The sequence below is a fragment of the Acipenser ruthenus genome, chromosome 49 (assembly GCF_902713425.1).
Source record: "Acipenser ruthenus chromosome 49, fAciRut3.2 maternal haplotype, whole genome shotgun sequence".
In the NCBI taxonomy this organism is placed as follows: domain Eukaryota; kingdom Metazoa; phylum Chordata; class Actinopteri; order Acipenseriformes; family Acipenseridae; genus Acipenser; species Acipenser ruthenus.
The window spans coordinates 3,673,262-3,699,472 of NC_081237.1; the positions used below are offsets into that span (position 1 = coordinate 3,673,262).

General features: G+C 42.7%; 2 protein-coding genes across 3 annotated transcripts; one reads left to right on the forward strand and one right to left on the reverse strand.

Annotated features, from left to right (window-relative positions):
• Positions 1-663: 663 nt before the first annotated feature.
• On the reverse strand, positions 664-11,816 carry LOC131721889 (thimet oligopeptidase-like). 2 transcript variants are annotated; one of them, XM_059015249.1, is made up of 13 exons: positions 11,662-11,816; positions 9,968-10,174; positions 7,937-8,085; positions 7,543-7,650; positions 7,121-7,223; positions 6,860-7,020; positions 6,376-6,511; positions 5,256-5,622; positions 4,205-4,406; positions 3,727-3,913; positions 3,418-3,546; positions 2,875-3,011; positions 664-2,262 (listed from the first exon to the last, which is right to left on the reverse strand). In XM_059015249.1, the coding sequence occupies exons 1-13, from the start codon at positions 11,672-11,674 to the stop codon at positions 2,101-2,103; spliced, it is 2,061 nt and encodes a 686-aa protein (XP_058871232.1). In that variant the 5' UTR covers positions 11,675-11,816; the 3' UTR covers positions 664-2,100. The 2 variants fall into 2 exon arrangements, with proteins under 2 accessions (XP_058871232.1, XP_058871230.1); XM_059015247.1 differs by lacking the exon at positions 11,662-11,816 and adding an exon at positions 11,549-11,622.
• Positions 11,817-11,926: 110 nt separating this feature from the next.
• Positions 11,927-23,388, forward strand: LOC117966234 (small glutamine-rich tetratricopeptide repeat-containing protein alpha-like). The gene is made up of 12 exons (XM_034911966.2): positions 11,927-12,189; positions 15,893-16,043; positions 16,385-16,488; positions 16,731-16,815; positions 17,533-17,632; positions 18,282-18,386; positions 18,956-19,094; positions 19,839-19,901; positions 20,466-20,503; positions 21,709-21,876; positions 22,233-22,355; positions 22,870-23,388. Exons 2-11 carry the CDS (start codon positions 15,944-15,946, stop codon positions 22,342-22,344), a joined length of 1,014 nt encoding a protein of 337 aa, XP_034767857.2. The 5' UTR covers positions 11,927-12,189; positions 15,893-15,943; the 3' UTR covers positions 22,345-22,355; positions 22,870-23,388.
• Positions 23,389-26,211: the final 2,823 nt, after the last annotated feature.

Sequence of the window (26,211 nt, forward strand, 5' to 3'; positions counted from 1 at the left end):
GGTGATTCCCCGAGTGTATACACTGGTACGTATTGTCACCTGTTTTACTTTTAAATGGTCTCTTGATCCGGAGTGGTGGTTATAAACACGACTGGCTGTACCTCGCTTCCACACAGAGATGATCGCTTTCAGGACCGAGTACAGCAGGGTTGGATCAGATCACAGGCATTCAGAGCATTGTGCTTCTGCAATCTGCAAACCAAGTGCCTGGAGTTAAAATACACGTTGAAAGGATTTTTTTTTTTTTTTTTAAGGACCCTCGTTGGAGCTTCAGGCAAGAGCAGCATTCTGTTCTTGGCTGTAAATAAGAACGATGAACTATAATGCAAAGTGCATGATTACACACTTCGTCAGGGACCCATTCACACAGACGGGATACAGCAGTGTGGAGACAGATGGTTACAGATGCTTCTTATACAAACTGCCAAGTTTTTAGCTGCAGGACTAACACATCCCTCCCTACATGGGCCTCAATCAGACACCAGCCAGCACTGGCTGGTGAGGAGGCCCACTAATTGGGTCCAGTGTTTATTATTTCTATTGTTTACACTTGAACCAAATGGGTTTCATTTTAAACAAAGCTTTATAGTTATTGTTTTACTACTTTAAATAGTATCTCATAGTACATCATATACAGTAGTAAAAAAGAAAGAAATACTGAAATGTGATTGTGTTAAAAACTTTATTGTAACATGTGTTTGTCAATCACTAATCCAATGCAATTTAGTATTCATTTTTTTTTGTACCCGTCGCCCTTTAGTTTATTGAATGCATTACAGAATCTGAGAGAACAGCACCACACGCAGGCATTCAGTCGTTACTGCACTCCGACAGGAACAAAACGCATCAAATACAAAGACGGTCAGGAATGGGATGGGGGGGCATTGCTGCGGAGATGTAAACTCTGACACATGACCTAAATAAACTGCAAAAAAAAACAAAACCCTCAAACCTTGAATGTTTTAAAGCAGCGTTAACCCTGGCAGGTCCTTCCACTCCAGGACTGGCAGGTAAATGAAATGATTGACTAGTTTAGGACCTGTGTGGAGGTGGAATTAGTGCAACTAAACAATTTAGAACAAATACTTGGGACTGGATGGGGCAGATTTGCCATCATATGTTTTAAACCTCACTGCAAGCTCATTAACGTCAATGCAAAAGCTCTTCTTTTGAACACACACAATGTAATAAAATCTGAAAGTGCCCCAAGGATTTGATCAAGCCTGAACAGCATGCAGAGTTTAACAATAACTGTCTTAGGCACTGCAGGTACTCCCACAGCACAGAATGGAACTTCTTATAGAGTATCTGCTATTGTGCTATTTTGTAAAATCATCTTTTGCATATTTGTATTATTCTCTCTGAATAGTTCAAGACTGTCACACCTTTGAGTATTTTCAAACCCTAGTAAAACTACACTAGAAGAACACTTTATTTGGATTCAGGTTTCTAAATTTTAAAAAACTGAACCCATGGAAATGTAAAGCCAGCGTGAAGAAGGAATTCATTTCCAAAGACAAGCACGGGAGAGGGAAGCTGGAGAACAGGGACGGGAGAAATGTCCCTAAAAAAATCCCAAATGGAAAGATGCTTTCAGAATACAAACTCAGGCTTCCTTTGGTTTACAAATACATTCCAAACTTGACAAGTCTGATCAACCATCAACCTTTCCCAGTTTCAATCCCTGTAACTAGTGTGTGTGTGTGTGTGTGTGTGAACCCACAACATAGTGGATTTAAGGTGATACTGTGTGTTGACTTGACCAGTCCAGGACTCAGTATGCTCGGACTATAGTAAACCGTTGCTCGCAGGTAATTAAATAAGCCATTAAAACCCAGGATGTGTTAATCCTGTTTAAATAAACAAATTAATGCATTGGACAGTAATCTTGTGGTTTCAATAGATTGAATGTTATTTTCAGAGCCATTGTAACGAATCAGAAAGAAAACGAAAGACAGCAAGGGCTCCTAAAAGCTCACAGAATAACCGAGGGTAAAAGTGGGTTGTGTTCTCTCAAATACAATCTCGGAGTTCAGTCTCTTGTGCAGTTGCCAAGGTAACCCTCTTGGCGGTTGCCAGGGTGACTGAGGGGTTCAGGGGTCAACAGGCGCAAGGTTTGTCCTGCTCCAGCTCTACGGTCAGTCCTTTACTCAGAAGGAATGCTTCCTGCTTCGGTTCACGACCCAGGAAGTTCTTCAGCATGACCTCTGCGTCCAGAGACCCGCCCGGCTTCAGGATGCAGTTCCTGTAGTCTAGCCCCACCTACAGGACACCACAGGGAAAGACATCATCAATGAAAGTCATCCACCAGGTAAAACCAGCCTGTGTAAAATACTATAGAAAATAAATTGTACACATGCTTCTTCAGTTCAAAGAAATCAGTTTCCCCTGCATTGATAAAAACACATTTTTTTTTTTTTTTTTACCGGTTCCAAATGCAAAACAAAACTAAAAACTGACCTTATTTTGTATTCATTTTTTTTGTGTAATCTATGCAGAGCTGACCCAAAACATCAGACAGATCTATTTGTTTGTACATCTCCTTCTGTGCCAACATTGTGCAAGTAATGTGGTGTCTCCCAAGGCTCTCAGGAGGACTTAGAATAAGGCCATATTTTGCAAACACATGTCAGAGAACAGAAGAGTTAAGGATTTCAAAAGACTAGCAGTAGCAAAACTAGACAGTTGCTGAAGCAACACTGAATACCAAAACTATGTAATACTGAACTAAATACTTGCAACGGAAAACAAATTTTGGGGGGGGGTACTCAATTTTGTGAAAGCGAGTTTCATCAAATCACTGTTGAACGCACAGCAGAGAGCTAAGTGGATTGTAAATGAGGTGTGACGGGATATTCAGCTCTGTGCACTGACCTTGGGGTTCATGATGCCTTCCTGTTTGAACCGGGCGTAAAACATGTCCATGGAGAAGACCTCACTCCACAGGTAACCGTAATACTGAGCATCATACCCCCCAGCCAGGTGACCAAACGTGGCCGGCATGTCCGTGCCTGAAAAACAAGACACACAAGGGATCGCAACCCAGCACTGAGAGCTGTCACATTCACTACAGCGCTGAGCACTGAGGATGCCCTTAACGTACAGCAAGGAAAGACCTGGAAGTGAGGGGGGCAGTTTCACTGACCCAACCAGCCTGTCGACCAGGGCAGGCTGTTAAACTTTTGGGTTTAAAATTTGTCAGCGGATCTAAATTCCTTTAAAAACACTCAGATATACAGACGTACCAAAAAGGATTACTTTTTTAAATATATGATCAAAATATAACATACTTCAGGTGTATTAGCTGGAGAATTTCAGGGCAGGAGAATAAAAATGTCTGAACAGCTTGGGGGGGTCTAGACAATACGACTCCTATGTGAACGGTGTACCACCCCTGTCCAGCCCCCTTCCCTGTACCTGGCGAGGCTGGCACCCCCAGGATTTCCTTGCAGAGCCGGGCGTACTCCTCGGCAGGGTCCGAGTCAGGCTCGGTGTGCAGAGCCTGGTCCATCTTCGCCAACACGATCTGACGCAGGTTGATGAGACCTGCAAGAGACAGAGAGGAACAACACAGCCTTTAAAACAGCCATCCACTTAGTACAGTCAACTCCGTATTGCAAAGACTAGACCTGGTGAATCCATGTGCATATACAGTCAGTGCCCCTGTTGAATCCCCTGTTGGGAGTGTGAGAATGCTAGGACAGTGCTGGGGGAGTGCGGGATTACCCGTGTTGGCGAGCCGAGACTTCATGAGCTTCTCCAGCAGCTCCTCCTGGATGGGGCTGCCTGTCTTGTAGTGCTTGGACATCCTGATCAGAGGCTCCTTCTCCCAGACCCAGTTCTCCAGCATCTGAGAGGGGGCTTCCACAAAGTCGCGCTCCACATGGGTCCCGCTGAACATGGCAAACTGCGTCTGTATAAACACATGCATACAGTCTGCATTTACTGTGTGGCATACAGAATACTACTACAGCCGTACTGCAAACAATAAAAAAAAACTAAATTCAGCAACTTTGGACTAAATCTGCAAGTCTAGGACAAGTTTTCTTAGCCCAAAAAGGTCAAACTATTCAAACGTCATGCACATTTCAGGCTTTAAAGCAATAGTGAAATGCATTTCATTCACTCCTCTGAAAGGATGCCGTACATTTCAAGTGTTTAATGGACAGCCCCGGTCTGGCTCGCCCTGCTGCTTTCTCCTCACCTCTGCACAGAGCTGGTGCATGACGTGGCCGAACTCGTGGAAGTAGGTCTCCACCTCGTCGTGCTGCAGCAGAGACGGTGCATCCACCGTCGGCTTGGAGAAGTTGGCCACCATGGCGGCCACTGCCATCTGCTGGGTCCCGTCGGGGAGCCGACAGCCGGGCTGCAGCCCGAAGCAGGCAGCGTGGCCATACTTCCCCTCTCTGAAACAGGCAGAGATAGAGAGACAGGGAGGTCAGTGCTTCCTCATCAGCAGCAGCAGCACTGCAGTACCAAAGAAGGTTGCTGGACCCTATCCTGATCTATTTAAACCTACAAGCAGCCCATGCTAAAGTTAGGAGAAACAGAATCACAGAATAAAATATAAATCATAATTTTCCTGTAATTTTCCATTACAGCACGACAACAAAAGGAGTCACTTCAAGGCCCAGTTAACCAGAAGCAGCAGCTTCTTCAGGGGATGCACTGCAGGAAGGGGGTGCACTCCAGGAAACTCTGCTTGCTTTGAAGATTAATGAGCGTCTTATCTTATTTACAGTAGAAAATCAGCAGCATTTCCCCCCCTTCACTATTGATTTATTTAAGGCATCTGTTCAGATTACAATGGCAGCCAAGCAGCATGTTTATGAAGGATAAACAGAGCTGAAGCGGTTTGCACGAGCTGCAGTATAAAATACATGAACACATGGGATCATAAAAGCTTTTCCTCCTCAGGCTGCAGGATTTTCTGGGTTTGAACCCTGTAATCAAACAAATCATTTGAATACTCCTGCAGCTGTCCCAATCCCTCTGGTTCTTCTGATAGAAACAAATCATCCGATGCTTCAATATGCTAAGAAAGTCAGCGAAGCAGACAAGTGTTTTGGCCAGTGCTCTCTTTACCATTTATTAACTGCATGTGGTGACGTTTTTTATATCGGTGAGGGAGTAAACCCATGGACGCAGTCTTACGGAACAGACTGTAAACACAGCTTTGTGTTTAATTCGAGGCGATGCGAAACCTTTGGCCATAGCTGTATGTGTAACAGTTTGGTGTGAAATGACAGAAGTACCTGGGGAAGAGATCGAGGTAGAACTGCCCGATCGTGTGTCCCGAGACTCGGTCCTTGACGGAGTAGAGCTTGACATCGTCGTGCCACACGGGGGCGCCCTCCTCCAGCTGGAAGCGCAGCCCCAGCAGCTCCTGGTAGATGTCTAGCAGGCCCTGCGTCACCACCTCCATGGGGAAGTACTCCTTGAGCAGGTTCTGATCCACGGCGTACTGCGTCTCCTCCACCTGGGTCATGAAGTAGCGCGTGTCCCAGGCGTGGAGCTGCCCGTCGAAGGGGGCGCCACGCTTCTCACACTCTGCCTTCTTCAGCAGCAGCATGGCGGCTCGCTCCTCCTCCCCCAGCGGCTTCAGCTTGTGCGCCAGCTCCTCTGCAGGGCAGGGGTACAATGGAGGTTAGAGGCAGGGTCCCTGGCTTACTGTATTAACCTCATACTTTCTGCATGAATTGAGGACACACCATTGCATGAGGTTTATTATTTTTTGTTTTAAAAATAAAAAAATTAAAAAAGGTGCTTATATAGGTGTTCAAGTGAGGTCTACATAAATATATATATATATACATAATTTAAAAATCTAAATGCTACTCATTCTTTGAAATATCAAATTTTGGGTTTCCTATACTACAGATAATACCTAAAAAAAAAAAACTATAAACACCACAAAATGAAAGTCAATAAGGGCAAGCTAATGGGTCTTAAGCATCAATGAAAAAAAAAATTTGAAAAAAGGGAGACTGAAGTCAGGGACATTATGTGTCCCACAAATAAAAACGATGCTAACTTTCTTATTTTTGCGAGGAGCTGCATGAACAGGCTTTAAAATTTACAGACAGGTTGGATCTGGTCATCCAAATTGTCAGTTTCCTCCTCGTGATAGTTGAGTCACACTCAAACGTATTTTAAGAAGAAACCGTTTGAAAAACAGCCACTCAATTCCTTGTGTACCTCCAGGGGCTAAGAACCTTCCTCTGACCTTTTACAATTTTAAAAATATATTTTTATTTCTGTTCCCACGTTTGTATTCATTTTCCCTACAGCACTGTATGTCCCATTGTCTTTGAAAGACGTATTCCCCCATTGTTCTTCAATACATCACTCTCTCGTTCCACGCGTGGGATTTACCGAGGAAGCGGGCCACGTTCTTGCTGTTCTTGGCCATGCTCATCTCCAGCACAAAGTCAGAGTGGCTGCTGAACCCCAGCAGGGCGCACTTCTGAGCTCGCAGCTGCACCAGCTCCTTCAGGATCCTGGAGTTCGTCTGCAGAGGGAGAGCGAGACGCAGCTCTATCTAAAGATCTTTATTCACAGAGATCCTGAACGGGAAGTAACAAAGCAAGGGGGCTCCTGCCCAGAACTGTTCATTTTTAAAAACGGAGAGCGTAAGAAAGCAAATAACAATAATTTAAAAAATAAAGGGGCATTATATACACACAGGCAAACCTGTCAATTCTGACCACAATCCCTGAATGTGCATTTCCTGGTCTTGTGGTATAATTAACTGAGTGGCAGTCAGGGGGTGTTTAGGTCAGGATTAATTTGTGCGCTCACAGAACCGAGGGCCCCAACCCCCTTAACCCAACCCCCCAGGTTCCTTTAACTACTGTACCTCTTTGCACCTGGAGTTGAAGGCCATCTCCAGCTTCTTCCTGGTCTCTGGGACGTGGCACTTCTTCATAGTTGGGAAGTAGTGGGGGTATTTCAGAGTGAGCTTCAGTTTACCGTCCTCTTGAGTGTCCAGGGAACCAAGGAAGTCCTCGGGGAGACCTCCTGCAAGAGGAGACAGGGGTCAGCAGCAGTGCAGAGGAGGTCAGCCTGGCTGTCCTGTACACGCTATGAATCAGACAGGGCGTTCGCTCTCCCCACTCACCCAGCTCCTCCCTGGTAAACTCCAGGCAGGTGGTGTCCTCGTTCAGGTGCTTGCTGAAGTCAATACACAAGTTGCTGAGCTGCTTCTTGATCATTTTCATTTCCTGGAAAAAAAAGTCCATCTGTCAGTAAAGACACTGAAACTGTACATTTCTTATCCTATCCTTTCTGTAAAATGTAGTCCTTTAAAGGTTAATTTTGCACTAAGCTTAGCAAACCTCACTTTCATTCCGGCTAGGTCCTACATCTCACAAAGATAAATATTTTCTAAAACCAACACATCAGCGATCTCTAATCCAAAAACAAAATTTCAGATCCCCATGCCAGAAACTCATAATCCGATTTGGAGCAGCCTCAGTGATGCTCCCAGACCTGGATATCTCTGCACGCTGAAGGAGTTTGATGTGCAGTCCTGTGCCTTACCTCTTGAGTCTCCTTGGGCAGGTGCAGCCCGTTCCTCTTCCCCAGCTTGATCAGCCTCTCCATGTACCTCTTAGCTTCCGGACTCAGAGCTTCTGTGTCCGGCTTCCCCTTTTCCAAACACAGGGAACACAAATAAGAAACACTGCAGACAAACACCCTCCCCACCTCCCGGGCCTTTTATTTGATCTATTATTTTCAATTTCTACAAAAGCAAGCACAGGTATAGTTCTGATAACCGTGAATTACATACCCGGCATGGTTTGTACAGAAGTGATTAAAATCAGGAGAGAGAGCTGGTAGATATATTTTATTAAAAGACTGTCAGCTGAACCCGCTTGGTTCGAGTTTGTCACAAGCGCACCTTGTGTAAAGCTGCTAGAGGAAATCCCTTTACCTGCAAAGCCACGATGCGTTTATACACGTCCTCCCTCATACTCATTTCCACGTCGAACTCCGACAGCTTCTTGTCCGCGTCCGTGCTCGCCGTGCGAACGTCTTTGCTGGAGGACACGTGCTGCGGGAAATCCAGCATGTTCCGCTGAACTAAAAAAGAAATCAAACCCGAGTAATCCTGCTTCTGCATTACACCTCTGAGTGGGGCCGAGGAACAAGAGGGGAGGCGAAAGCCTGACAGATTACACAGGAGGTATGCAATACTGTCCCTCAACTCTAACCATTAGACCACCACACTGCCTCCCTCCCAGTCCCTCAGCTATAACCACAAGGCCACACTGCCTCCCTCCCAGTCTCTCAGCTATAACCACAAGGCCACACTGCCACCCTCCCAGTCTCTCAGCTATAACCACAAGGCCACACTGCCACCCTCCCAGTCTCTCAGCTATAACCACAAGGCCACACTGCCTCCCTCCCAGTCTCTCAGCTATAACCACAAGGTCACACTGCCTCCCACCCAGTCCCTCAGCTATAACCACAAGGCCACACTGCCACCCTCCCAGTCTCTCAGCTATAACCACAAGGCCACACTGCCTCTTTCAAATCTCTAACCACAAAGCCACTGTCTCCCTCCCAGTCTCTCAGCTCTAACCACTAGACCATATTGTCTCCCACCCAGTCTCTCAGCTCTAACCACTAGACCACACTGCCTCCCTCCCAGTCCCTCAGCTCTAACCACTAGACCACACTGCCTCCCTCCCAGTCTCTCAGCTTTAACCACTAGACCATATTGCCTCCCACCCACTCTCTCAGCTCTAACCACTAGACCACCACACACTGCCCTCCCTCCCAGTCCCTCAGCTCTATCCAAAAGGCCACACTGCCTCCCAGTTCAGTCACGTCTCATCTAGCATTTTGTTAAATGTTTATTGGGATACAGAAATAAAATCTACACTTTTCATATGGATTTTAAGCATAAGTAAAGGTAGGTTTCCACTTTGGACCATTTAGTAACACTACTCAGGACAGGAATACAAACAACTGCCCACCTGCCCCACAATGCCTTTAAACAATGCCAACATCCAGTGTGCTGTCTAACAGGCAAACTGTCAGCTACTCTATGTAGAAACTGCTGAAGCGTCTATACCATTGCTTACAGCGCTCCTGCAAACAAAGGCCCTATGAAACAGCCCGTGTCCTTCCTGCATTCAGTGCTCACAATGGCAGCCTGCTGTACCCTCTGTGTTAAGAGTTTGCTGCTGCACACTCATCTGCTTACGCTGACATTTTCTTTTGTAAAGTCAAGTTGCGGGAGAAATCTGGAAATGCACAAACACAAATACACAGGGCACGTTTAAATTGATCATTTGTGTTTAAAAGGTAGATGTCTGTTAAAATGATGACCTGCTTCTGCAGACTACTGTCCCATTAGTCTTCAGTAGGGTTTGAGGCAACAATTAATCCCAAGAGAACTGGCACACTGGAAACAAATAGACAACATACATTTATCACAGATTTACAGCTATAGCTGTATTCTGGAGAGCAGTGTGGGGTGTTTAAACCTGGTCAGGTCTATTCAATTGATCTAGGGAAATTTAAATCACTTGATTTTTAGATATACTCAAACTAGACCCTCAAACATCGTTAGAGACGTCGGTTTGCATTCTCTTGATACAGATAAGGCCTGACATTCCGATAAACCGAACAGACACCAGAATATTTAACTGTGGGCTGCCTTAGCTAAGCATGCTCTGGAGCTGCTACAGTGGGCAGATAGAAATGGGTTGGATCAAAGTCCATGTTTGTAAAGCACCATGTGTTGAGCACAACCACCTAGGAGACTGGAGCAGTACCCAGTCTACTTTACTGTGGGCTTCCTAGCTAATCATGCTCACTCACAGTTGAGCTGTAACTGTCCGCCCCTGTTAGGGTGTGGGCTGAAAGCAGCTGGGTCAAAGTCGCTGATTGAAACGGACAGGGAGGACCATGTGTGGGTCGCAGCCCTGTCCTGAGTGTCCAGGCTATTCCCTACCTGTGTACTCCACCTCCACATCAGCGAGCTCTTTCAGGGTGTTCTCGTAGGTGACCGAGTCCAGCTCCAGTGCCCCCACCCTGTCGTACACCAGCAAGGTCGCCTCCATCAGCTGCTCAGTCAGCTGGTGAATCTGCTGGGGGCTCAGGTCCCATCGCAGCCGGTTCACCGCGGAGGCGCCCCGCCCCTCGCCAATCACCACTTCACCTGGGGGGGGGGGGGGAAGGATTTGCAGTGAAGCACCGTGCACATACAAAATGACTTGGGTTCAACTGTAATAACAGCACCATTGTTTGCTCAAATTACAATTACAATTCTATCTTGTTCAGTTAATTATGCTGCACCAATTACAATTCTACTAAAAAGGTAATAAAACTACCCACATTAACATGTTTACTCTGTTTATTTGAGAGAGAAAGTTATAATCACAGGTATCAATACAGAAACACACTATATAACTTCTATTACACTTTTTTTCAAACAAATGGGGCCACTAAAAGTGGTTGAAAATACAAAAATAACAATCATATTGCAAATAAATGCATAATTGAACTGTACTGTAATTGATCGTTGATATGGTAGAATTATAATTATAATGAAATACAGGCTGACTGCAAAAACCGAAACTCAACATCATAATTCTATACAAGCGTTTAAAACCTGTACAGCCGTCTCTGGGTTTTAATTCAAAGGTCTAGTCATATTTCTTGTATGGCACAGATTCAGAGCTGCACTCCGATCAGATCACTGGTCAACCTGAACCGAACAGTGCTAGAAAGTTACTGGAGACAGAGATAGACGTATATTACATGTCAAGCTGTGAACACAACGGAGTGACTAGAGCCAGTATAAAATCTACCGGCAGGAGCCTGTGTGGTGTTTTCTATTATCAGCACGAATTCTACTGCCAGTAAGACGCAAAAAAAAAAAAAAAAAAAAAAAAAACATTTTAGGGCTGAAGGAAGATAAATAATTATATTGTATTGACTAAGTTTAAAGAAAATGAAACGGGAGGTTATATTAAGAATATGTTTAGTGCAGCTACTGGCGGCAGCGGAATCAGCTACCAAGTGCCAGTAAAAATCCTACTGGTAGCAACATCTGCCTTTTAAAACCACATCCTGGCACAAACAAGAACGTGAAAACTTGGGTTGAAGAAGGTCGCTCTCTCCTAAAAATAGCATTCAATTAAAATGGTACAGAGAACCCTGCGAGTCTGAATTCAATTCTACAACGCACACATTACGGTATGGTACCTATATACACGTGTGCTATATATTGCGATACTGCGGTGCGACAATACACTGTTACCAGCGGCCCTCAATGCTGTCCACACGGCTCATGCGTGTTGAGTTTCAGGAGTCTGGTTTTATTGGCAAGGCGACCAGACAAGTTCAAATTCATTGCAAAACAGCTGCATGACTGAAAGCCTTCACGCTTGTGATCCGTTTGGTCCAGATCAATGTGATATGATATTATAAATGTAAAAACAGCACAACCCAGTAAGTTATGTAGTACTGTCGATATCTGTATTATCACAGTATTGTTACACACGCATTCCCTCCCTGCTCTGCACCGTACCCCTGAGTGTCGACACATGTGTAATCAGCTTCCTCGGGCAGCCTTGTGCCATGTTTCCGCTTAAAAAGGCGCTTATATAGCATTCAATTACAAATACAAGGTTTGAAACTCACCCGTCGGTGCCATGGTAGAGCAGTTACACGAATCTTGACACAACTAATTCTCACACAAGGAAATTTTTCCAACTGAATGATAATTGAAAATGGTCTGCCTCACGGCAACTCTGCAAAGCACACTCGACCTTCTCCCTGATTGGTTCGGAAGCATGTCAATCATGCTCTTTCTTTAGTTGCATACGTTTCCCGACTTAAAATGCATCCTATTGGTTCATTTTGACGCCAATCAACTCAACAACGGGTCAATTCGTACAACACGATTCGACAGCTCGGATTGTCACTCGTAACAATTCCCAATTTGGGTGCCTTAAAAGAAAACCAAAATAAATATATTTAGACTTTGTTTTATTTGTTTTGTTGTTGTTTTTTTTTAATAACAATTTCATATTGAAGTTAAAATAAAAAAAAAGACGTTGATAAGAGTCTCGACTTCGCTCGGCTGCGTGCTGACGTGCTGACGTATGGCTACGCAGGCGCAGTCGCTAGACAGAGCGAGAAAGCTGCATTGAGACCTGGAGACAAGAGGTAAGAATGAACTTTTTGTAAAACGATTTTTTTTTTCTAGTAGCGGTCTTTCATAATGCAGAAGCACGCGTTTAGTGGGGATTCGGGGTGGGGGCGAGTAAGCCTTGTTTGGGTCTCTTTCTCAATACGCGCTGTAAGGTGCCAGCGAGCCTTTGTTTTTTTCACACGTTATTTTCCTAGATATACGGTAAGGCCTTGCTACAGGGAGCTCGAATATTCTGCATAAAACCTGGCAAGCGAAAACTCAACCGGCGAAAGTCTGTCAAACCATGGCGTGGTACCACAAACTACTACCAGTTACTAGTCTGTAATTAAGAGAGAGAGCACACTTCACACAGCCCACACAATTGTCATTTCATTTTATATTAATGGCTTTTTAAACAGAATTTCAGTTTCGAACGAACCGACACAGGGAGGTCAGAGACTTCTGTGAAGTAATTTCTAATGTCTTGACAGTTCCGTCCCGGTGTGTTGACGGGTAGTGACTAATCAAGCTGGTAGTAAAACCTGGAATGGGAGAAACTGCTTTGAAATAGGAGTCGTAGTCCCATCCCTGGCGGTGGGATGGTAACCCAAGGTGACGCCCAGGGGTTTGTGAAGCTCCCCGTGTAATGTAGTGGTAGACTGCATGCCAAAGGCACTAAACGCAAAGCAGTCCAGTCCCAGTAATCGTTCATTATCAGCCATTACCATTTAATTTTAGACGATTAGGAATGTTCGTTCATCTTTTTAGTTTTGGCATTTTGTGAAGCTGAGATTGCAGAGTGATTTTACCATGAGCCGGGTTATTGTATGCAATAGGCGTCTTATTTTGCTTATGTCCTTAATTTATAACCTACTGCTGCAAGCTGATTCAGCAGCATACCTAGTCTATTCAATAATATAACAAAGAGCCCATTCCTTCTGTTTTAGTGTAAAGGGAGCCCGGCAGTTTTATATTATACCTGGAGCTAATTCTTGAGTAAATCTGCGAACACTTTATAGACACATCAAGTTGAGGAAAGAAAGTAATGTCACAGATGGTAGGCTACATGGTATCTAAAGTATTAAGAAAACATGGGAAGGATAATGCTATGTTAAGCGGTACAGACTTCAGCCTGTGCAGTCTCTTGTCTCCTGTCCTCATTTTCATTTCATTCTCTTAATTTTTCTACCCAGGGTTCGATGCAGTCTGGTGTGCTTGTACTGTCCTAAAGGCCATCCTGTTTACAAAAACACTTCAGTTATGATTTGAATGGAGCCAGCGTCGGCAAGGGAAAGCAGGGCTTTTCTCTGCTCTGACAGGCTGCATAAAAGATAATAATAGCTGGAAGTAAAGTACAGAGTCGTGATCAAATTCCTGCGAGTGGGCTGACATTAAGAGAAGATTAGTGGCACTGGAGAAGCTTCGCTGATTATTGTACACACACCCCGCTATGATTGTAATTGAAGTCTGTTTCTGCAGTGGACTTGCTGCATGGAGCTCATGTCTAGGATTACTTCTACTACATTTTGGCACAAGTGATTGTACCGTAGTGCTGTTGGCTGGCTCCATACAGAAGAGATTTTGCAAAGTGTTATTATTAAGGCTGTGTTTTTCACAGTTACCACCGATTTCACAATTATAGTGAAATATACTCATTGAAAAAATACAGCCCTAATTATGAATGCATTGGCGTCACTGGAGTTCAGGTTGTAAATCAGCAGCAGGGTCGCCTTTATCGCTGAAGGATTATCACCCTAACCTGCATCCATGTCACCCTTAAAGTGTTAATTCCTCAGCACAGCTTCTAAAAGGTTTACAATCATAGGGCTACTGAGTTTCCATTCTAGGGAATAGCAAATTCAATTTTTCAAAAATGACCAATTCTGTTTTTTCCCCCACTTTTTATCAATTTATTGATAGTTAAACATGTAATATAATGTTGATAGTTAAAATAAGTAAATTAATAAATATTACAACACATTTTTTTTTTTTGTTATTATTGAAGCCAAGATTTTCAATCAGAGTCTTGTTGCTGTAATAGTAAATAAAGCACCTGAAGACACTTCAGACCTGTCATAATGTTTATAAACATCACTTGGCTCATTGCCGGCAGGAAAACTTAATTATATTACAACGGTTCACAAAACAAATGTGTCCAGCACTGCTGTGACAGGATCATATTTACACTAACACTGTAGCTCAGTCTACAAATGAAGGTGTTTTGAAAAGACCCGTTTCACTTATTGCTGGCATTACAATAACAATATTAAACAGATTAGTAACAGTCCAGCAATGTCATGTGAGAGCAATCCTATTCACAGGACTCCACAAATGAAGTTTAACGTTTAGAGTTTTAATGACATTACAATAACCAGGATAAAATATGGAACACTTTGATAAAGCGTGTATGCTGTGTATCACCTGATTGTAATTTAAATAGCGCACCTTTTAATGTAAACACATTATCAATATTCCCAATTGTTTCTTTGCTAATTCTGCCTTGTTTTTGCTAAATTTAACAAGAGGTGTGTCTCTGGACAGAATGTCTTTATGAAACAAACGGTGTGTCAGTGGCATAACTTTGGTTTCAAAAGTGTGGGGGGGGGGGGTGGCAGTTTCTGTAGCTGATGCGGTGTGTAGTGTAATAACAACATCCTTTACACAGTAAAGTGATCAATTTCCTTTAAGGAATCTATAGCTAGAAAAATAGCTTTGAGCTCGTTTCTTCATCGTCAGATAATATAATGTATTTAATTATAGATTTGTTACATGCAGGTAGAGTGGAAAGAAATAAACTAAACAATTATTATTTGTTTATTTAGCAGACGCCTTTATCCAAGGCGACTTACAGAGACTAGGGTATGTGAACTATGCATCAGCTGCAGAGTCACTTACAAATACATCTCACCCGAAAGACGGAGCACAAGGAGATTAAGTGACTTGCTCAGGGTCACACAATGAGTCAGTGGCTGAGGTGGGATTTGAACCGGGGACCTCCTGGTTACAAGCCCTTTTCTTTAACCACTGGACCACACAGCCTCCTGTGTGGTCCTGAAATATGCACTTCATTTGTCTTGCTTGCTTTGGGAAAGCCCCGTCTTGAGCGCCGTGCCTTGCGTCTCAGTTTTTCAGCATGAAGAATGCAGTGCTTTGCATTTGTTGCTGTCTGTCTTGCTTTCTTGTTCTGTACGTGTTTACGACTGGCAATATGATCTTAATGGTATTCACTCGTACATGATCAGTCGAATGACAGCAACATTTGCAGAATAGTACCCTACCATCCTTGTATAGATTATCAGAAAATGTTTCAGCTCTGTATTTTTCTTTTCTTCGTTGGTGCAGGCGCCGTGTTGCGTTTCAGCAGAGACCCGTTAGTGAAGTCGCATGATAAATTCACTCAACTTGGTTGGGGTGTAGTGCAAAAAAAAAAAAAATGCAGAAAACTGGAGTTTAAAAAGACAGCACTGCAAAATTAAATTTCAAAAATAATGCTTCATCCCTTTCCCAGTGCTTAATTCTGCAATCGCGGAAAATCAGTAGCCCTACATAGGTTACTGACTTTTGCATGCTTTTTGGTCTCTGACTGGGTTAATGACTGAAAGCTATCTCCAGAACAGCTTGCATCACTTGAAAGTTGTTCCACATGCCGTAAGTGATACTGACGAAGTATAGTGGTGTTTTTATCCATCACAGTGGATATGCATGTTCCAGACATACCATGCTTTGTTTTCATTGTAGGCCAACCACAATCCCAAGCTATTGATCTGAAGCTGAGCCATACACTTAGAGATGGCGGACACACAGCGCCTGGCGTACTCCATCATCCAGTTCCTACACGACCAGCTGAACTCTGGGGGGCTGTCTTCGGACGCACAGGAGAGCTTAGAAGGTAAGATGGCTTCCTCAAAGCGTGTTGCTGTTCAACTGCAAACCATGTGCCAGCTCTGCTGGTAACGGAAGGTCTATGTGTCAGACTACTTCTTGAGTTACTTTCTGAGTTACCTTCGTCGGAACAAAGGGATGGAAAAAATAAAAATGCCGACATTCAAGGCACAATCATTTTCATGTTTTTATTAAGGACTTTCAGTACAGAGCATCTGTATTCACAGGCTTTTAAACCATATTTAAAATTGCTAATAATGTATAGCTTACCAGCATAGCAATTTATCACAGATTGGTGTAATAGTATTATACAGTATATATATATATTTACACTATCTTGTTTCCCAGTTGCAGTCCAGTGCCTGGAAACAGCTTTTGGGGTTTCTATTGACGACTCGAGTCTCGCTGTCTCGCAGACACTCCCAGAGCTCTTTGCAGCAGCCACACTCAAGGTAAGGAGGCTTCTGATGATTTTAACTACATGAAGGCCGTGTTGGACCAAAAGTGAGCCGTTTCACCTGCAGAGTACACTAATAAAATATTTAAACATTGTGCAGGAAACCTTATGAAATACAAGGGATGCTCAGCCCTAGAACTGCATCAAAATAAACGTATCGTGTTGGTTTATTGAAGAAATGCAGGAACAGGTGCCTTATTGGTATGTCTGAATGTGTTTGTTTTCATGCTTGTGCAGGAGACTCCTCGGGTAACAATTAATGCCGTGCCAGACTCCCCGACCGAGGAAGAGGCAGCTGAAGCAGAGAGACTCAAAACAGAAGGTGTGTCTGTGCCTGTGCCTGTGTCTGCACCTGTGTATGTGTCTGTGCCTGTGTATGTGTCTGTGCCTGCACCTGTGCCTGTGTTTGTGTCTGTGTTTGTGTCTGCGCCTGTCTTTGTGTCTGCGCCTGTCTTTGTGTCTGCGCCTGTGTTTGTGTCTGCGCCTGTGTTTGTGTCTGCGCCTGTGTTTGTGCCTGCGCCTGTGTCTGCGCCTGGGTTTGTGCCTGTACCTGTGTCTGTGTCTGCGCCTGTGTCTGTGTTTGTGTCTGTGCCTCCACCTGTGTCTGAATTTACATTTTGTTCATTTAATTATTTTTTGTAATGCATAAAAACATGAGGATGTTCTATATATACACAGTAAAGCACTGATATTTACAGGGATTTAGGGTAATTTTCATAAATTACTGTACACTGAAAATATCACCTGCCGTGGTAGTACAGTAGCTCTCCTGTTTTTTTGTTTGTTTTCTGCCTTTCTCCATTTATTCAAATGTATATGTGAGCTGTGATTGTTGGAGAAACACCAGTTTGTATGACGAGAGTTCTGCTGTAACTATTGAAATAGGGGTAGAAAGCTAGAAACTACAGTGATCCATTTATTTTAGGCTGCAGGAGGAGGGTAATACTAATCTATGTGTCTTGTTTAACTTGGCTTTATTGTCTTGCTTTTTTTTGTGCTTGTGAAATGGTTCTTAATCCTCCCCCCCCCCCCCCCATAGGCAATGAACAGATGAAGGTAGAGAATTTCGGAGGAGCGGTGGAGTTCTATGCAAAAGCTATTGAGTTAAACCCACGCAATGCAGTGTATTTCTGCAACAGGTATGATATGAAACCTGGAAAGGTCAGAATTCTTTGTTCTGTACAAATGTCATTGTCGCCAGTAATAGCTAAGCTATTCATTTCATCACATTAATTTTTTTTTAAAAAATTCCCTTCCCCTATAAGAACCAATTTCATACTGCAATATAATACTGCTAAATCATTCAAATCTAAACATTATAAATGTCCTTCTTAACACCTGAAAGTGATGAATCAGCAAGGTGTTGAAATGGTTCTGGAGGATTGTGTGACCTTTTTTTTTTTTAACAATATCTGCTTCTGAATTCATTGTTAGTTCTCTAGAAGTTATCTAGTCTAGCTTTGTTCTCAGTAATTTGGTGCAGTCTGGATATGAATTTACCTGCTAGTTTACTATCTATTCTGATAGATCATGACCATTGTGAAAATGACTTGCATCAGGTCATATATTGTCAGGGACATTCCACTTAAATCAAAGTGTTCGATTCTGTTTGTAAATGTAAATTTGGTTTCAGATTGGGCTTGGTATAAAAACTGCATTGATTTTTTTGTCCTAAAATTACCATATTTCACTATTTAGAATCATTGAAAATTCTCAGAATTGGTGGGGAAAATCCAACATGTTTTGGAGTATGTTTTATTTATTTATTTTGTTATATTTTACAAACAGGGCTGCCGCATACAGTAAGCTGGGGAACTATGCTGGAGCAGTGCAGGACTGCGAGCGAGCCATCAGCATCGACCCAAACTACAGTAAAGCATTCGGCAGAATGGGGTGCGTACTGACTGGGGTTCTGCCCTGTCACAGGCCAGTACTAAACGTACAAAACAGCCATCTCAAAATGTACAGATTTTGGGGATCCTACTTGCCTGAACAGTGGGTCCTCTCAAGCGCTGTTTGATAGTTTATCTACTCTTTACTGTTTTGTGTTTTATATACAGAGGAGCTTATTCAAATCTTATTCCTCCTCCTGTAAAAAAATAGAGATGGCCGGGTTTTGACATTTTACGTAACAATACAGTTGGTTTTAATTTGTGCTGTTTAGGCAACACTATGGGATCAACCTAAACTGGGTAAGCCAGGACTGGGTTTTATTAGAGAATGCACCACTTCTGGTTATCCTGGGATTACCTGTAAAAATAGGTGGGTTGTGTAATCCATAAGGACTCACCAGTACTGTAAAGTGCTCTAGTAATGTCCAGCTGTACAGTAGTTTATCCCAATAGGATGCAGGTTGTTCAGATTTACCCCTACGTGTATGAAGTCTGTTTTTGTCGTCCTTGTTTTACTAAATCCTCTGTGTAGTCTCGTTGTAAGCTTCGTTTTGTAATTGTTCTGTGCAGGTTGGCCCTGGCCAGTTTAAATAAGCACACAGAAGCAGTGAATTACTACAAGAAAGCCTTGGAGCTTGACCCCGATAACGACACGTACAAATCCAACCTGAAAATAGCCGAGCAGAAAATGAAGGAGCTTCCCAGTCCAGTAAGTGCTGAAATCACATACTCTGAACAAGCATCGCAGCTGCAAAACAGTTGTATTGCATAGCAGACACATTGTATTAAATGGCCATGACAAAATGAGCTCAAATCAGAGGCAAGCTAATAAAAGGGGGGTTGCAGGGATGGAAATAAAGCATGGTAGTTTGAACCAATAAATTTTTTGTGAGCTCAATTAGGCTCTTTTTTTTCTCTTTTGGGTTAAGGGGGGTCCAGTTAAGCTTATAGTAAAATGTGGAATGGACCAGATTCACCGCTATGCAATGGGAGTCCTATTCCTGCCTCTGTTTTCTGTTGGTGTGTGTACAAGTCATTGCAGATTTGAAACTATTGATCAGCGTGTTTGACTGCTCAGTTCATGACAACGATTGTAACAATGAAATGATAACTGTAATACAGAATCAGAACTTTGACAAGTGATTGATTGAAATAGTATTTTGTTGGTTGGTCCTGGAGGACAAACGGGTATGTCACAAGCTGTCAAATGAAAGTATATGCTATTATATGTATAATCCAAGTGACAGCTTCTGCCTCCCTCGTCAATGCTACAGGACAGTAATAGATCTCTGGGGTTTTATGGTGACTTAAACCACTGTGCAATGCTTTACTGCAGCATCAAATAACATCTTCCAACACCTGCAGTTGTATTACAGCCTGATTTAAGTACAGAAGTTAAATTCAAGGCCAGCCTGTGACTTCATTTTAAATATCTTTTATCCTCTTCAACTAGACAGGCGGTTTGGGTGGCGTTGACCTGGCTGGATTGCTTAGCAACCCTGGCTTCATGAACATGGTAAGGTTACTGGCCTCATTCGTACAATGATAGGGCATTGGAGAGCTATATAAGCAGGGTGGGTAAGTGAAAGGGTGGGGGTTTGGTATTGCATTGACTATACATGTTAAAAGAAATCAAATAACCTTGTGCAATGTTTTGAATGTCAAGGATCTGAAAAAGTTGATTCTGTATAATTTGTGATCCCTCAGCTGTTGATGATTTTTAGGCAATCTGTATGCTTACTGTACTTTTATCTAGGTGCAATGATGTAACATAAATATAGCCTGCTTTGTGATTGACAACAATTACAGCTCCGGTTAGAGAGTTCATCCATTACCTCGGTAATAATAATGATGTATTTAGTTGAACTGAAAAGAAACTATTCAGACAAATGTTAACGGTGTATAAGCATGTATGTTTAGGAGGGTGCTGGTGTGTGTGTGTGCTGGTTGGGAGTGTGTGTGCTGGTTGGGAGTGTGTGTGCTGGTTGATGTGTGCTGGTTGGGAGTTTGCTGTGCGTGCTGGTTGCATGTTTGAGGTGGCTTATGAAACTCTGGTTTTTAATATTCTTTTTGTTTTTAGGCATCATCTCTGATGACCAACCCACAAGTACAACAACTGTAAGTGTCTTACTACAGGCCCATGCATGTAAATGTCTTGCACTTTCTTATGCATGACCATTTATATTAAGTGGAGCTATGAATATTGCATTCATCAACACTGTGGTATTTCTGCCAAACATTCCCATGCTTTAAAGATGTCCAGTAAGAAGATAAGTCGTGTGACACCATGAGCTGGGCATGGAGAATATGCAAGGCCATATTGCCTCCATGCCAAGTTAGCATGTCTTGTGATTAAGAAAGAGTCATCAACCCCCAGGACACTATTTTGTTGTCTGTTGAAAAGGGAATCTGTTTGGAACGCAGTAATCTGCATTTTACTATTGTATCCTAAATATTATACCAGTTTTGATGACCTAAAAAATAAGTGCAAAGTTGTGCAATCCTCCATAGCCTTCACTGTAAAGAACCGCTAGACCTCACCTGGAGTATGTAAAATTTAATGATAGAATAATTACCTTCAAATATTATTTTGGAATGTGATGCTATTGGCTCTACTTTCTGTACGGCATGCAGTTGGGAGGGGAAGGGGGCAGCATCACATAACTTTTTCTGAATGGCTGTTCAGAATGTCTGCATAGTGCCTGCCTGCCTTCCTGCCTGTGTGTGTGTGTGTCTGCATCACTTATATCTCGGCACAATGCATAATCTCTCTCTACGAAACTGAGGCAGGTAAAAGACCAGGCTTTAAAATCAGCTTTCTCAACTTCTTTCACATTTTATTTTCCATTTTAATAGCAACATTATCTCTCGTCCCCTTATTGCTCTGTTGAAGATTGAGGGGGATTTTAAAGCCTTGGTGACCTTGACCTCTGACCTAATATGACGGTCCTGTGACATGTAGCATATTTCTCTTGCATGTAGACACAGACGCACTCTGCTTCTCTATGGGGTGGGGATATTATGTTTAGTTTTTGTGTGTTGAAGAACACTGACAAACAAATAAACATGTATGAAAATATCAAGGTTGAGAAACTGTGTGGTATTGCAGAGTGAGATGCTTTCCATAGATGTATAACTGGCACTGGATTGAGATGCAGAATTCTGCACTGTGGTTTGCCACTGAATGACCCTTTCCCCTTAGTGTCCGTTTACCTTTATTGGACACCTTAGTAGGATATGGGTGCAGTGTGTGGTGGCAGCCCTGAGAGTGAGTGAGCCCTGCCTTGCTGATAAGTTTAATTTTCTTGCTCGGTGTTCTCCAGAATGTCTGGGATGATGTCAGGATCGTACGGGCCAATGGGAGCGGCTGGTGCAGGAGCCGGGGCAGGACCAGGACCAGGACCAGGACCAGGAGTCGGAGTCGGAGTTGGAAGAGGAGGAGCTGGTCCAGGGGGTGCAGGGCCAAACGACCTATCTGGCCTCATCCAAGCGTGAGTATTTATCTCAAACGGGGTTAGCAAACCCAGAGCTGGTCCTTCCACTCCTGATCTTTGTTCCAGCCCTGTTCTAAATAGTTTAATTGAACCAATTAAGCCTCCATCCAGACCCTGCAGTAGGATTATTTTTTTTTTTTTCCCTGTTAAACCTGGAGTGGAATGGTCCCTCCAGGACCGTGATTAGACACCCCTGTATTAAACGCTCCTTGACCTAGAGGCATATAATGTTTCAGGCAATGAAGACATTTGATTTAAAACAAAATAAATGTTTAAAGCATCTACTGTAATATTTCTCTGTAGTGTAGTTTGGAGAGGTGGTGATGCCTGTCTGCTCTTGTTAATTCCTCCAGGGGGCAGCAGTTTGCTCAGCAGATGCAGCAGGAGAACCCTGAGCTGATTGAACAGCTGAGAAGTCAGATCCGGAGTCGGCCGCCTAGCGCCAGCAACGAGGAGCAGCCCTGACAGGCAGCAGGGTCAGTGCTCACTTTAACCCTAGCTGGAGGAAATGCTTGGCGAGGCTGGTCCAACACTAAAGGCAGAACCTGCTCTCTTAACTTATTGGTGCTGGAGCCAACTAAATTACAATAGTAATGGATACCCAGATATCTCATCAAATAAAACATTACATTTATTTAGAATTATGATGCTGGGGTTGGGGGGGAGAAGAGAGTCACAAATAAGGAATTTCATAAACCTTCCTAACATGCATTGGTTTCAAGTAGTCAAGTCACCTCAGCAAGGTCTTTGGGGTCAAAGCAAATCAGACATTATGGGAGGCAGCTGGTTCATTACTGGAAAAGAGGCATTGAAGGGGTGAAATGATATGCACTGAAAGCTTTCTCTTAATACCTTTTCAGTTTGTATGGTACCATGACATCCTTTTTTAAAAAATGAAAATGCTTTGTTAATGTTAGATCTGTGTGACTCGGGAATTCTGAATCTACCTGACTAAGTTTGCTTGTTTTTGTTTGTTTTTTTTCTCTCTAGGTGGGAGTTTTGTTCAATGTGACCTGAAGGCCAACTGTTGTTTTTTGTTTGAAACTCCAGGCTTTAAAAAAAAAAAAGCTCTATTTTTCCCCCAAAAGGACATGCATGATGGGCCCCAATGATCTTTTCTTTTTTTTTTTTTAACCCCTGCTAATCAAGCTATCAAGCCACTGGCATGTAAATAAAGGCGAGCCTATTTGACTTTTTAACAAGATCCGCTCCGAACCCTCTTTTGGATTCACCTTTGGGTTTATTTTTTTATTACGGAAATGCATGAAGTCAATGTACTTTCTAACAATTGTTGTATGTTATTATAACCAACCAATGCGTTTCCTGTTGTAATTCATGATTCCCTTAAAAAAAAAAAAAAAGGGTCATTCTGTAAACTGCCACAGACCACTGAGTGGAGAAGTCTCAACCTGTTGTCTTTTGCCATGGGGTAGATTGTTTAACTGTGATACAAAATCCACTTTAAAGAACTTGTATTTATACTTAAATAAACATGAATAGATATGTGCATACCTTCTGTACTCCTGAAGTGAACCGGAGGACCTCATGTTGTAATTGTAGCCATCCTTTCTCAAGGTATTTGGTCTGTGTTCTGCTTTAGCTGTAAAGACGAGACATCGCACAACTATTGTAATGATCTGTGGTGTATTTTATCACCAGCACCCTGCGGCTGTTGAGGTTATAAAATCAGACCCTGTGTGCAGTGAGATCTCGGGGTTGAGACTAAGGCTGCCTTTCTCCTTCCCAAACCAAGTAGTGGAGATGGAACACTCACGCTGTTCCAATGATTGTCCTGTCCTCCCACTCAGGCTCGTACATCATTACAAGCCGGGGGTTCCAAAGGATTTTCTGGCTCCCCAGTTTTGCACGTAATTCCCCATTCGAGGTTTCAAATAAAAACACAGATGACTGAACCGCACACTTCCTGTTGTGCGGTGGAAATGCAGCTTGGAAATCCCAGTGTGTTCAGGGTTTTCTTACACTATCGCCTCACTCCAGTGGTGCACATTCCACGCAGGTTTTTGTTCCAATCAGCTCCTAAACCCTCAGCCGGTTCAATTAACTACTTTGGGATCTGCTTGGAGTAAAGACCTGGACTGGACTGGATCTTGAGGACCAGATTGTGCATCACTGCCTCACTCAGACAGACCATCTAAATTTCGTACAGTGTAAAGTCACTTTGATAGAGTCGCCATACGATGGGCACCACATTTTCACAACTTCCAGTGTGGTTTCCATTATTCATCATTGTAAATTAGGAATGCAGAGTTCCCTCTATGGCAGGGGTCTCCAACCCTGGTCCTGGAGAGCTACTGGGGCTTCTGGTTTTCATTTCAACCCAGTTTTGACCATGTGGAGCACTTCCTGTGGCAACCAAATCAGTGTTGTTTGATTTAAGACCTTCTTTAGTTCACCATTGCTGTTTACTTCCCAAGTGATTTTATAGCCACGCTGTAGACACCGCAGGCAGGGGAGGCTCAGTGCTCCCAGTCTGCAGTTTCTACTGCCAGGCCTCATTCCCTGCTTCTTTTATTTTATTATTTTTTTTTTTTTTGCAGTTCTGGGACAACCCTCTAAATGGTTTATCTCAAGGGGCCACTGAAAAAACTGCTTTTAGTAGGCCTGAACAAAAATATATATTTTTTATTTCTTTGCTGCTAATGTTCAGGTGGGTTGGGACTGTCTCTCTTTTTTTTTAATGCTAAATAAATAAAAACCCATACCTCAAATGGTGCTCACCAATGCTCACTGTTTAAAACCCTGGGAGTCCCTTGTGTGTATTGTGTAAAAATGTTCCCTTGTAACATCATGCACATTGACACTTTTGTCCATCCACAACTCACAGTAAAATCGATGTCTGTTCTGTTAGGTTTATAGCTCGTCCTTTTTAAGTTACAGCAAGTAATTTCAGTGGCCTAAAGTAGAAGTTTACTATGTCAGGTTTTGATAGACATGAGATAGCTAGTAAGGTGCAACAATTTGCAGTATTGTGTATCAAATATTCTGAGACTCGGTTCATTCTGATGTGGCCATATGCTTCAGAGGATGTAATATGTACTGACACATTAACTGCTAAAAAGAAAGTCAGTATTTAGCCAAAGCAGTTTACAATGTTTGATTAAACTTTGATAAAAAATCTGACTTGAGGCATTTTTAGCTTTAAGCTGTCGATACGTAGCCTGCATACCAATGATCTGTGCTGGTTTTTAAATGGCTTTTACCAGGACTTTAAAGACCAAACCCCTCAGCCACGCCATCTGAACGGGGAATTCTGTGATTAACAAGTTGTAACTTATGATGATGATGTTAATTGTGAGTATACTTGTAGTAATTGTGTTCTGGGCAGTCTATGTCTAACTTAATAAACAACCATTTACACAAAAGGTTTAAACATGTAGCCTTTATCACACATATTCAATAAATAAAGTGCACTGTTCACTTGTATTTATATTGCAGTTTTGTATTTAAAATTTTACATACAGTATATTAAAGTACTGTACACGGACGGTACCATGGTTTGTTTAAACTTGCAAGTACATTTGCAGCATGCCTGCACCGTGCAAGAGGCTTGCAGCACACCTTGTGGGTACTAGCTTTTGTTATTCGAAGTGTAAGATTCTGTTAGCGGTCAATGGATCAAATTAAAGCTACGCAGGGTGTAATTATTTTTGTTTAATGCAACCCATAGAAAATCTGAAGGATGTCAAACATCCCTATAACTGAGAGCATTACTTCAGACTGTTAGATTAGAAAGTCTTTCAAAGTAAAATACTTTTGCCTGTACTTTTACTAGTAGGATTTTGCTATGGATGCTACCTGAAAAAAAAAAGCAATGTCTATGTGTTACAGCCATTTCTTGTGAAATATTCTCGAGAAAGGCTCCCAGATCATTTGGAATTGTTTTTCCTGTAATTTGAATAGAGTATATTCCTGTAGAAACCGTGGTTTGGTTCTAATGCACATCTATACAACGCACTGAAATTCCAACATGTAATATTTAATTGTAAAGCAATTTGTTTCATATGTAATTGGGATTCATAATCAGGTCAGATTGCATGCAGTCTGGATTTATGTGGGAGTGAGATCTGTAATCTGTGGGGCAGGAAAACTTGTATAGAACAAACTTTGCAAATATACAGCAAATTGTTGGTTACTGTATATCTGTTTAGGGTGCCACACTGACTGTCATGAAACAAACTACAAGGGAAACGATGCACTATTGGTTCAAAACCCATGCTGATTATTTCAATGAAAGGTTTTATGAAGTTAACAATGGCAATCTAGTTTCTATTGTAACTAAGTTGAGGGCGGTGTGTTCCAGTTAGCACGAGC

Coding starts and splice junctions, on each gene's coding strand:
- LOC131721889 (XM_059015247.1), bottom strand. CDS start 11,600: ATGGCACAAGGCTGCCCGAGGAAGCTGATTACACATGTGTCGACACTC. Junction 7,651..7,936: donor AACGCATCGTGGCTTTGCAG/GTAAAGGGATTT, acceptor TGTTTGGAAAAG/GGGAAGCCGGACACAGAAGC. Junction 4,407..5,255: donor TACCTCGATCTCTTCCCCAG/GTACTTCTGTCA, acceptor TGCCTGTTTCAG/AGAGGGGAAGTATGGCCACG.
- LOC117966234 (XM_034911966.2), top strand. CDS start 15,944: ATGGCGGACACACAGCGCCTGGCGTACTCCATCATCCAGTTCCTACAC. Junction 19,902..20,465: donor ACCCTGGCTTCATGAACATG/GTAAGGTTACTG, acceptor TTTTGTTTTTAG/GCATCATCTCTGATGACCAA. Junction 21,877..22,232: donor CTATCTGGCCTCATCCAAGC/GTGAGTATTTAT, acceptor TAATTCCTCCAG/GGGGCAGCAGTTTGCTCAGC.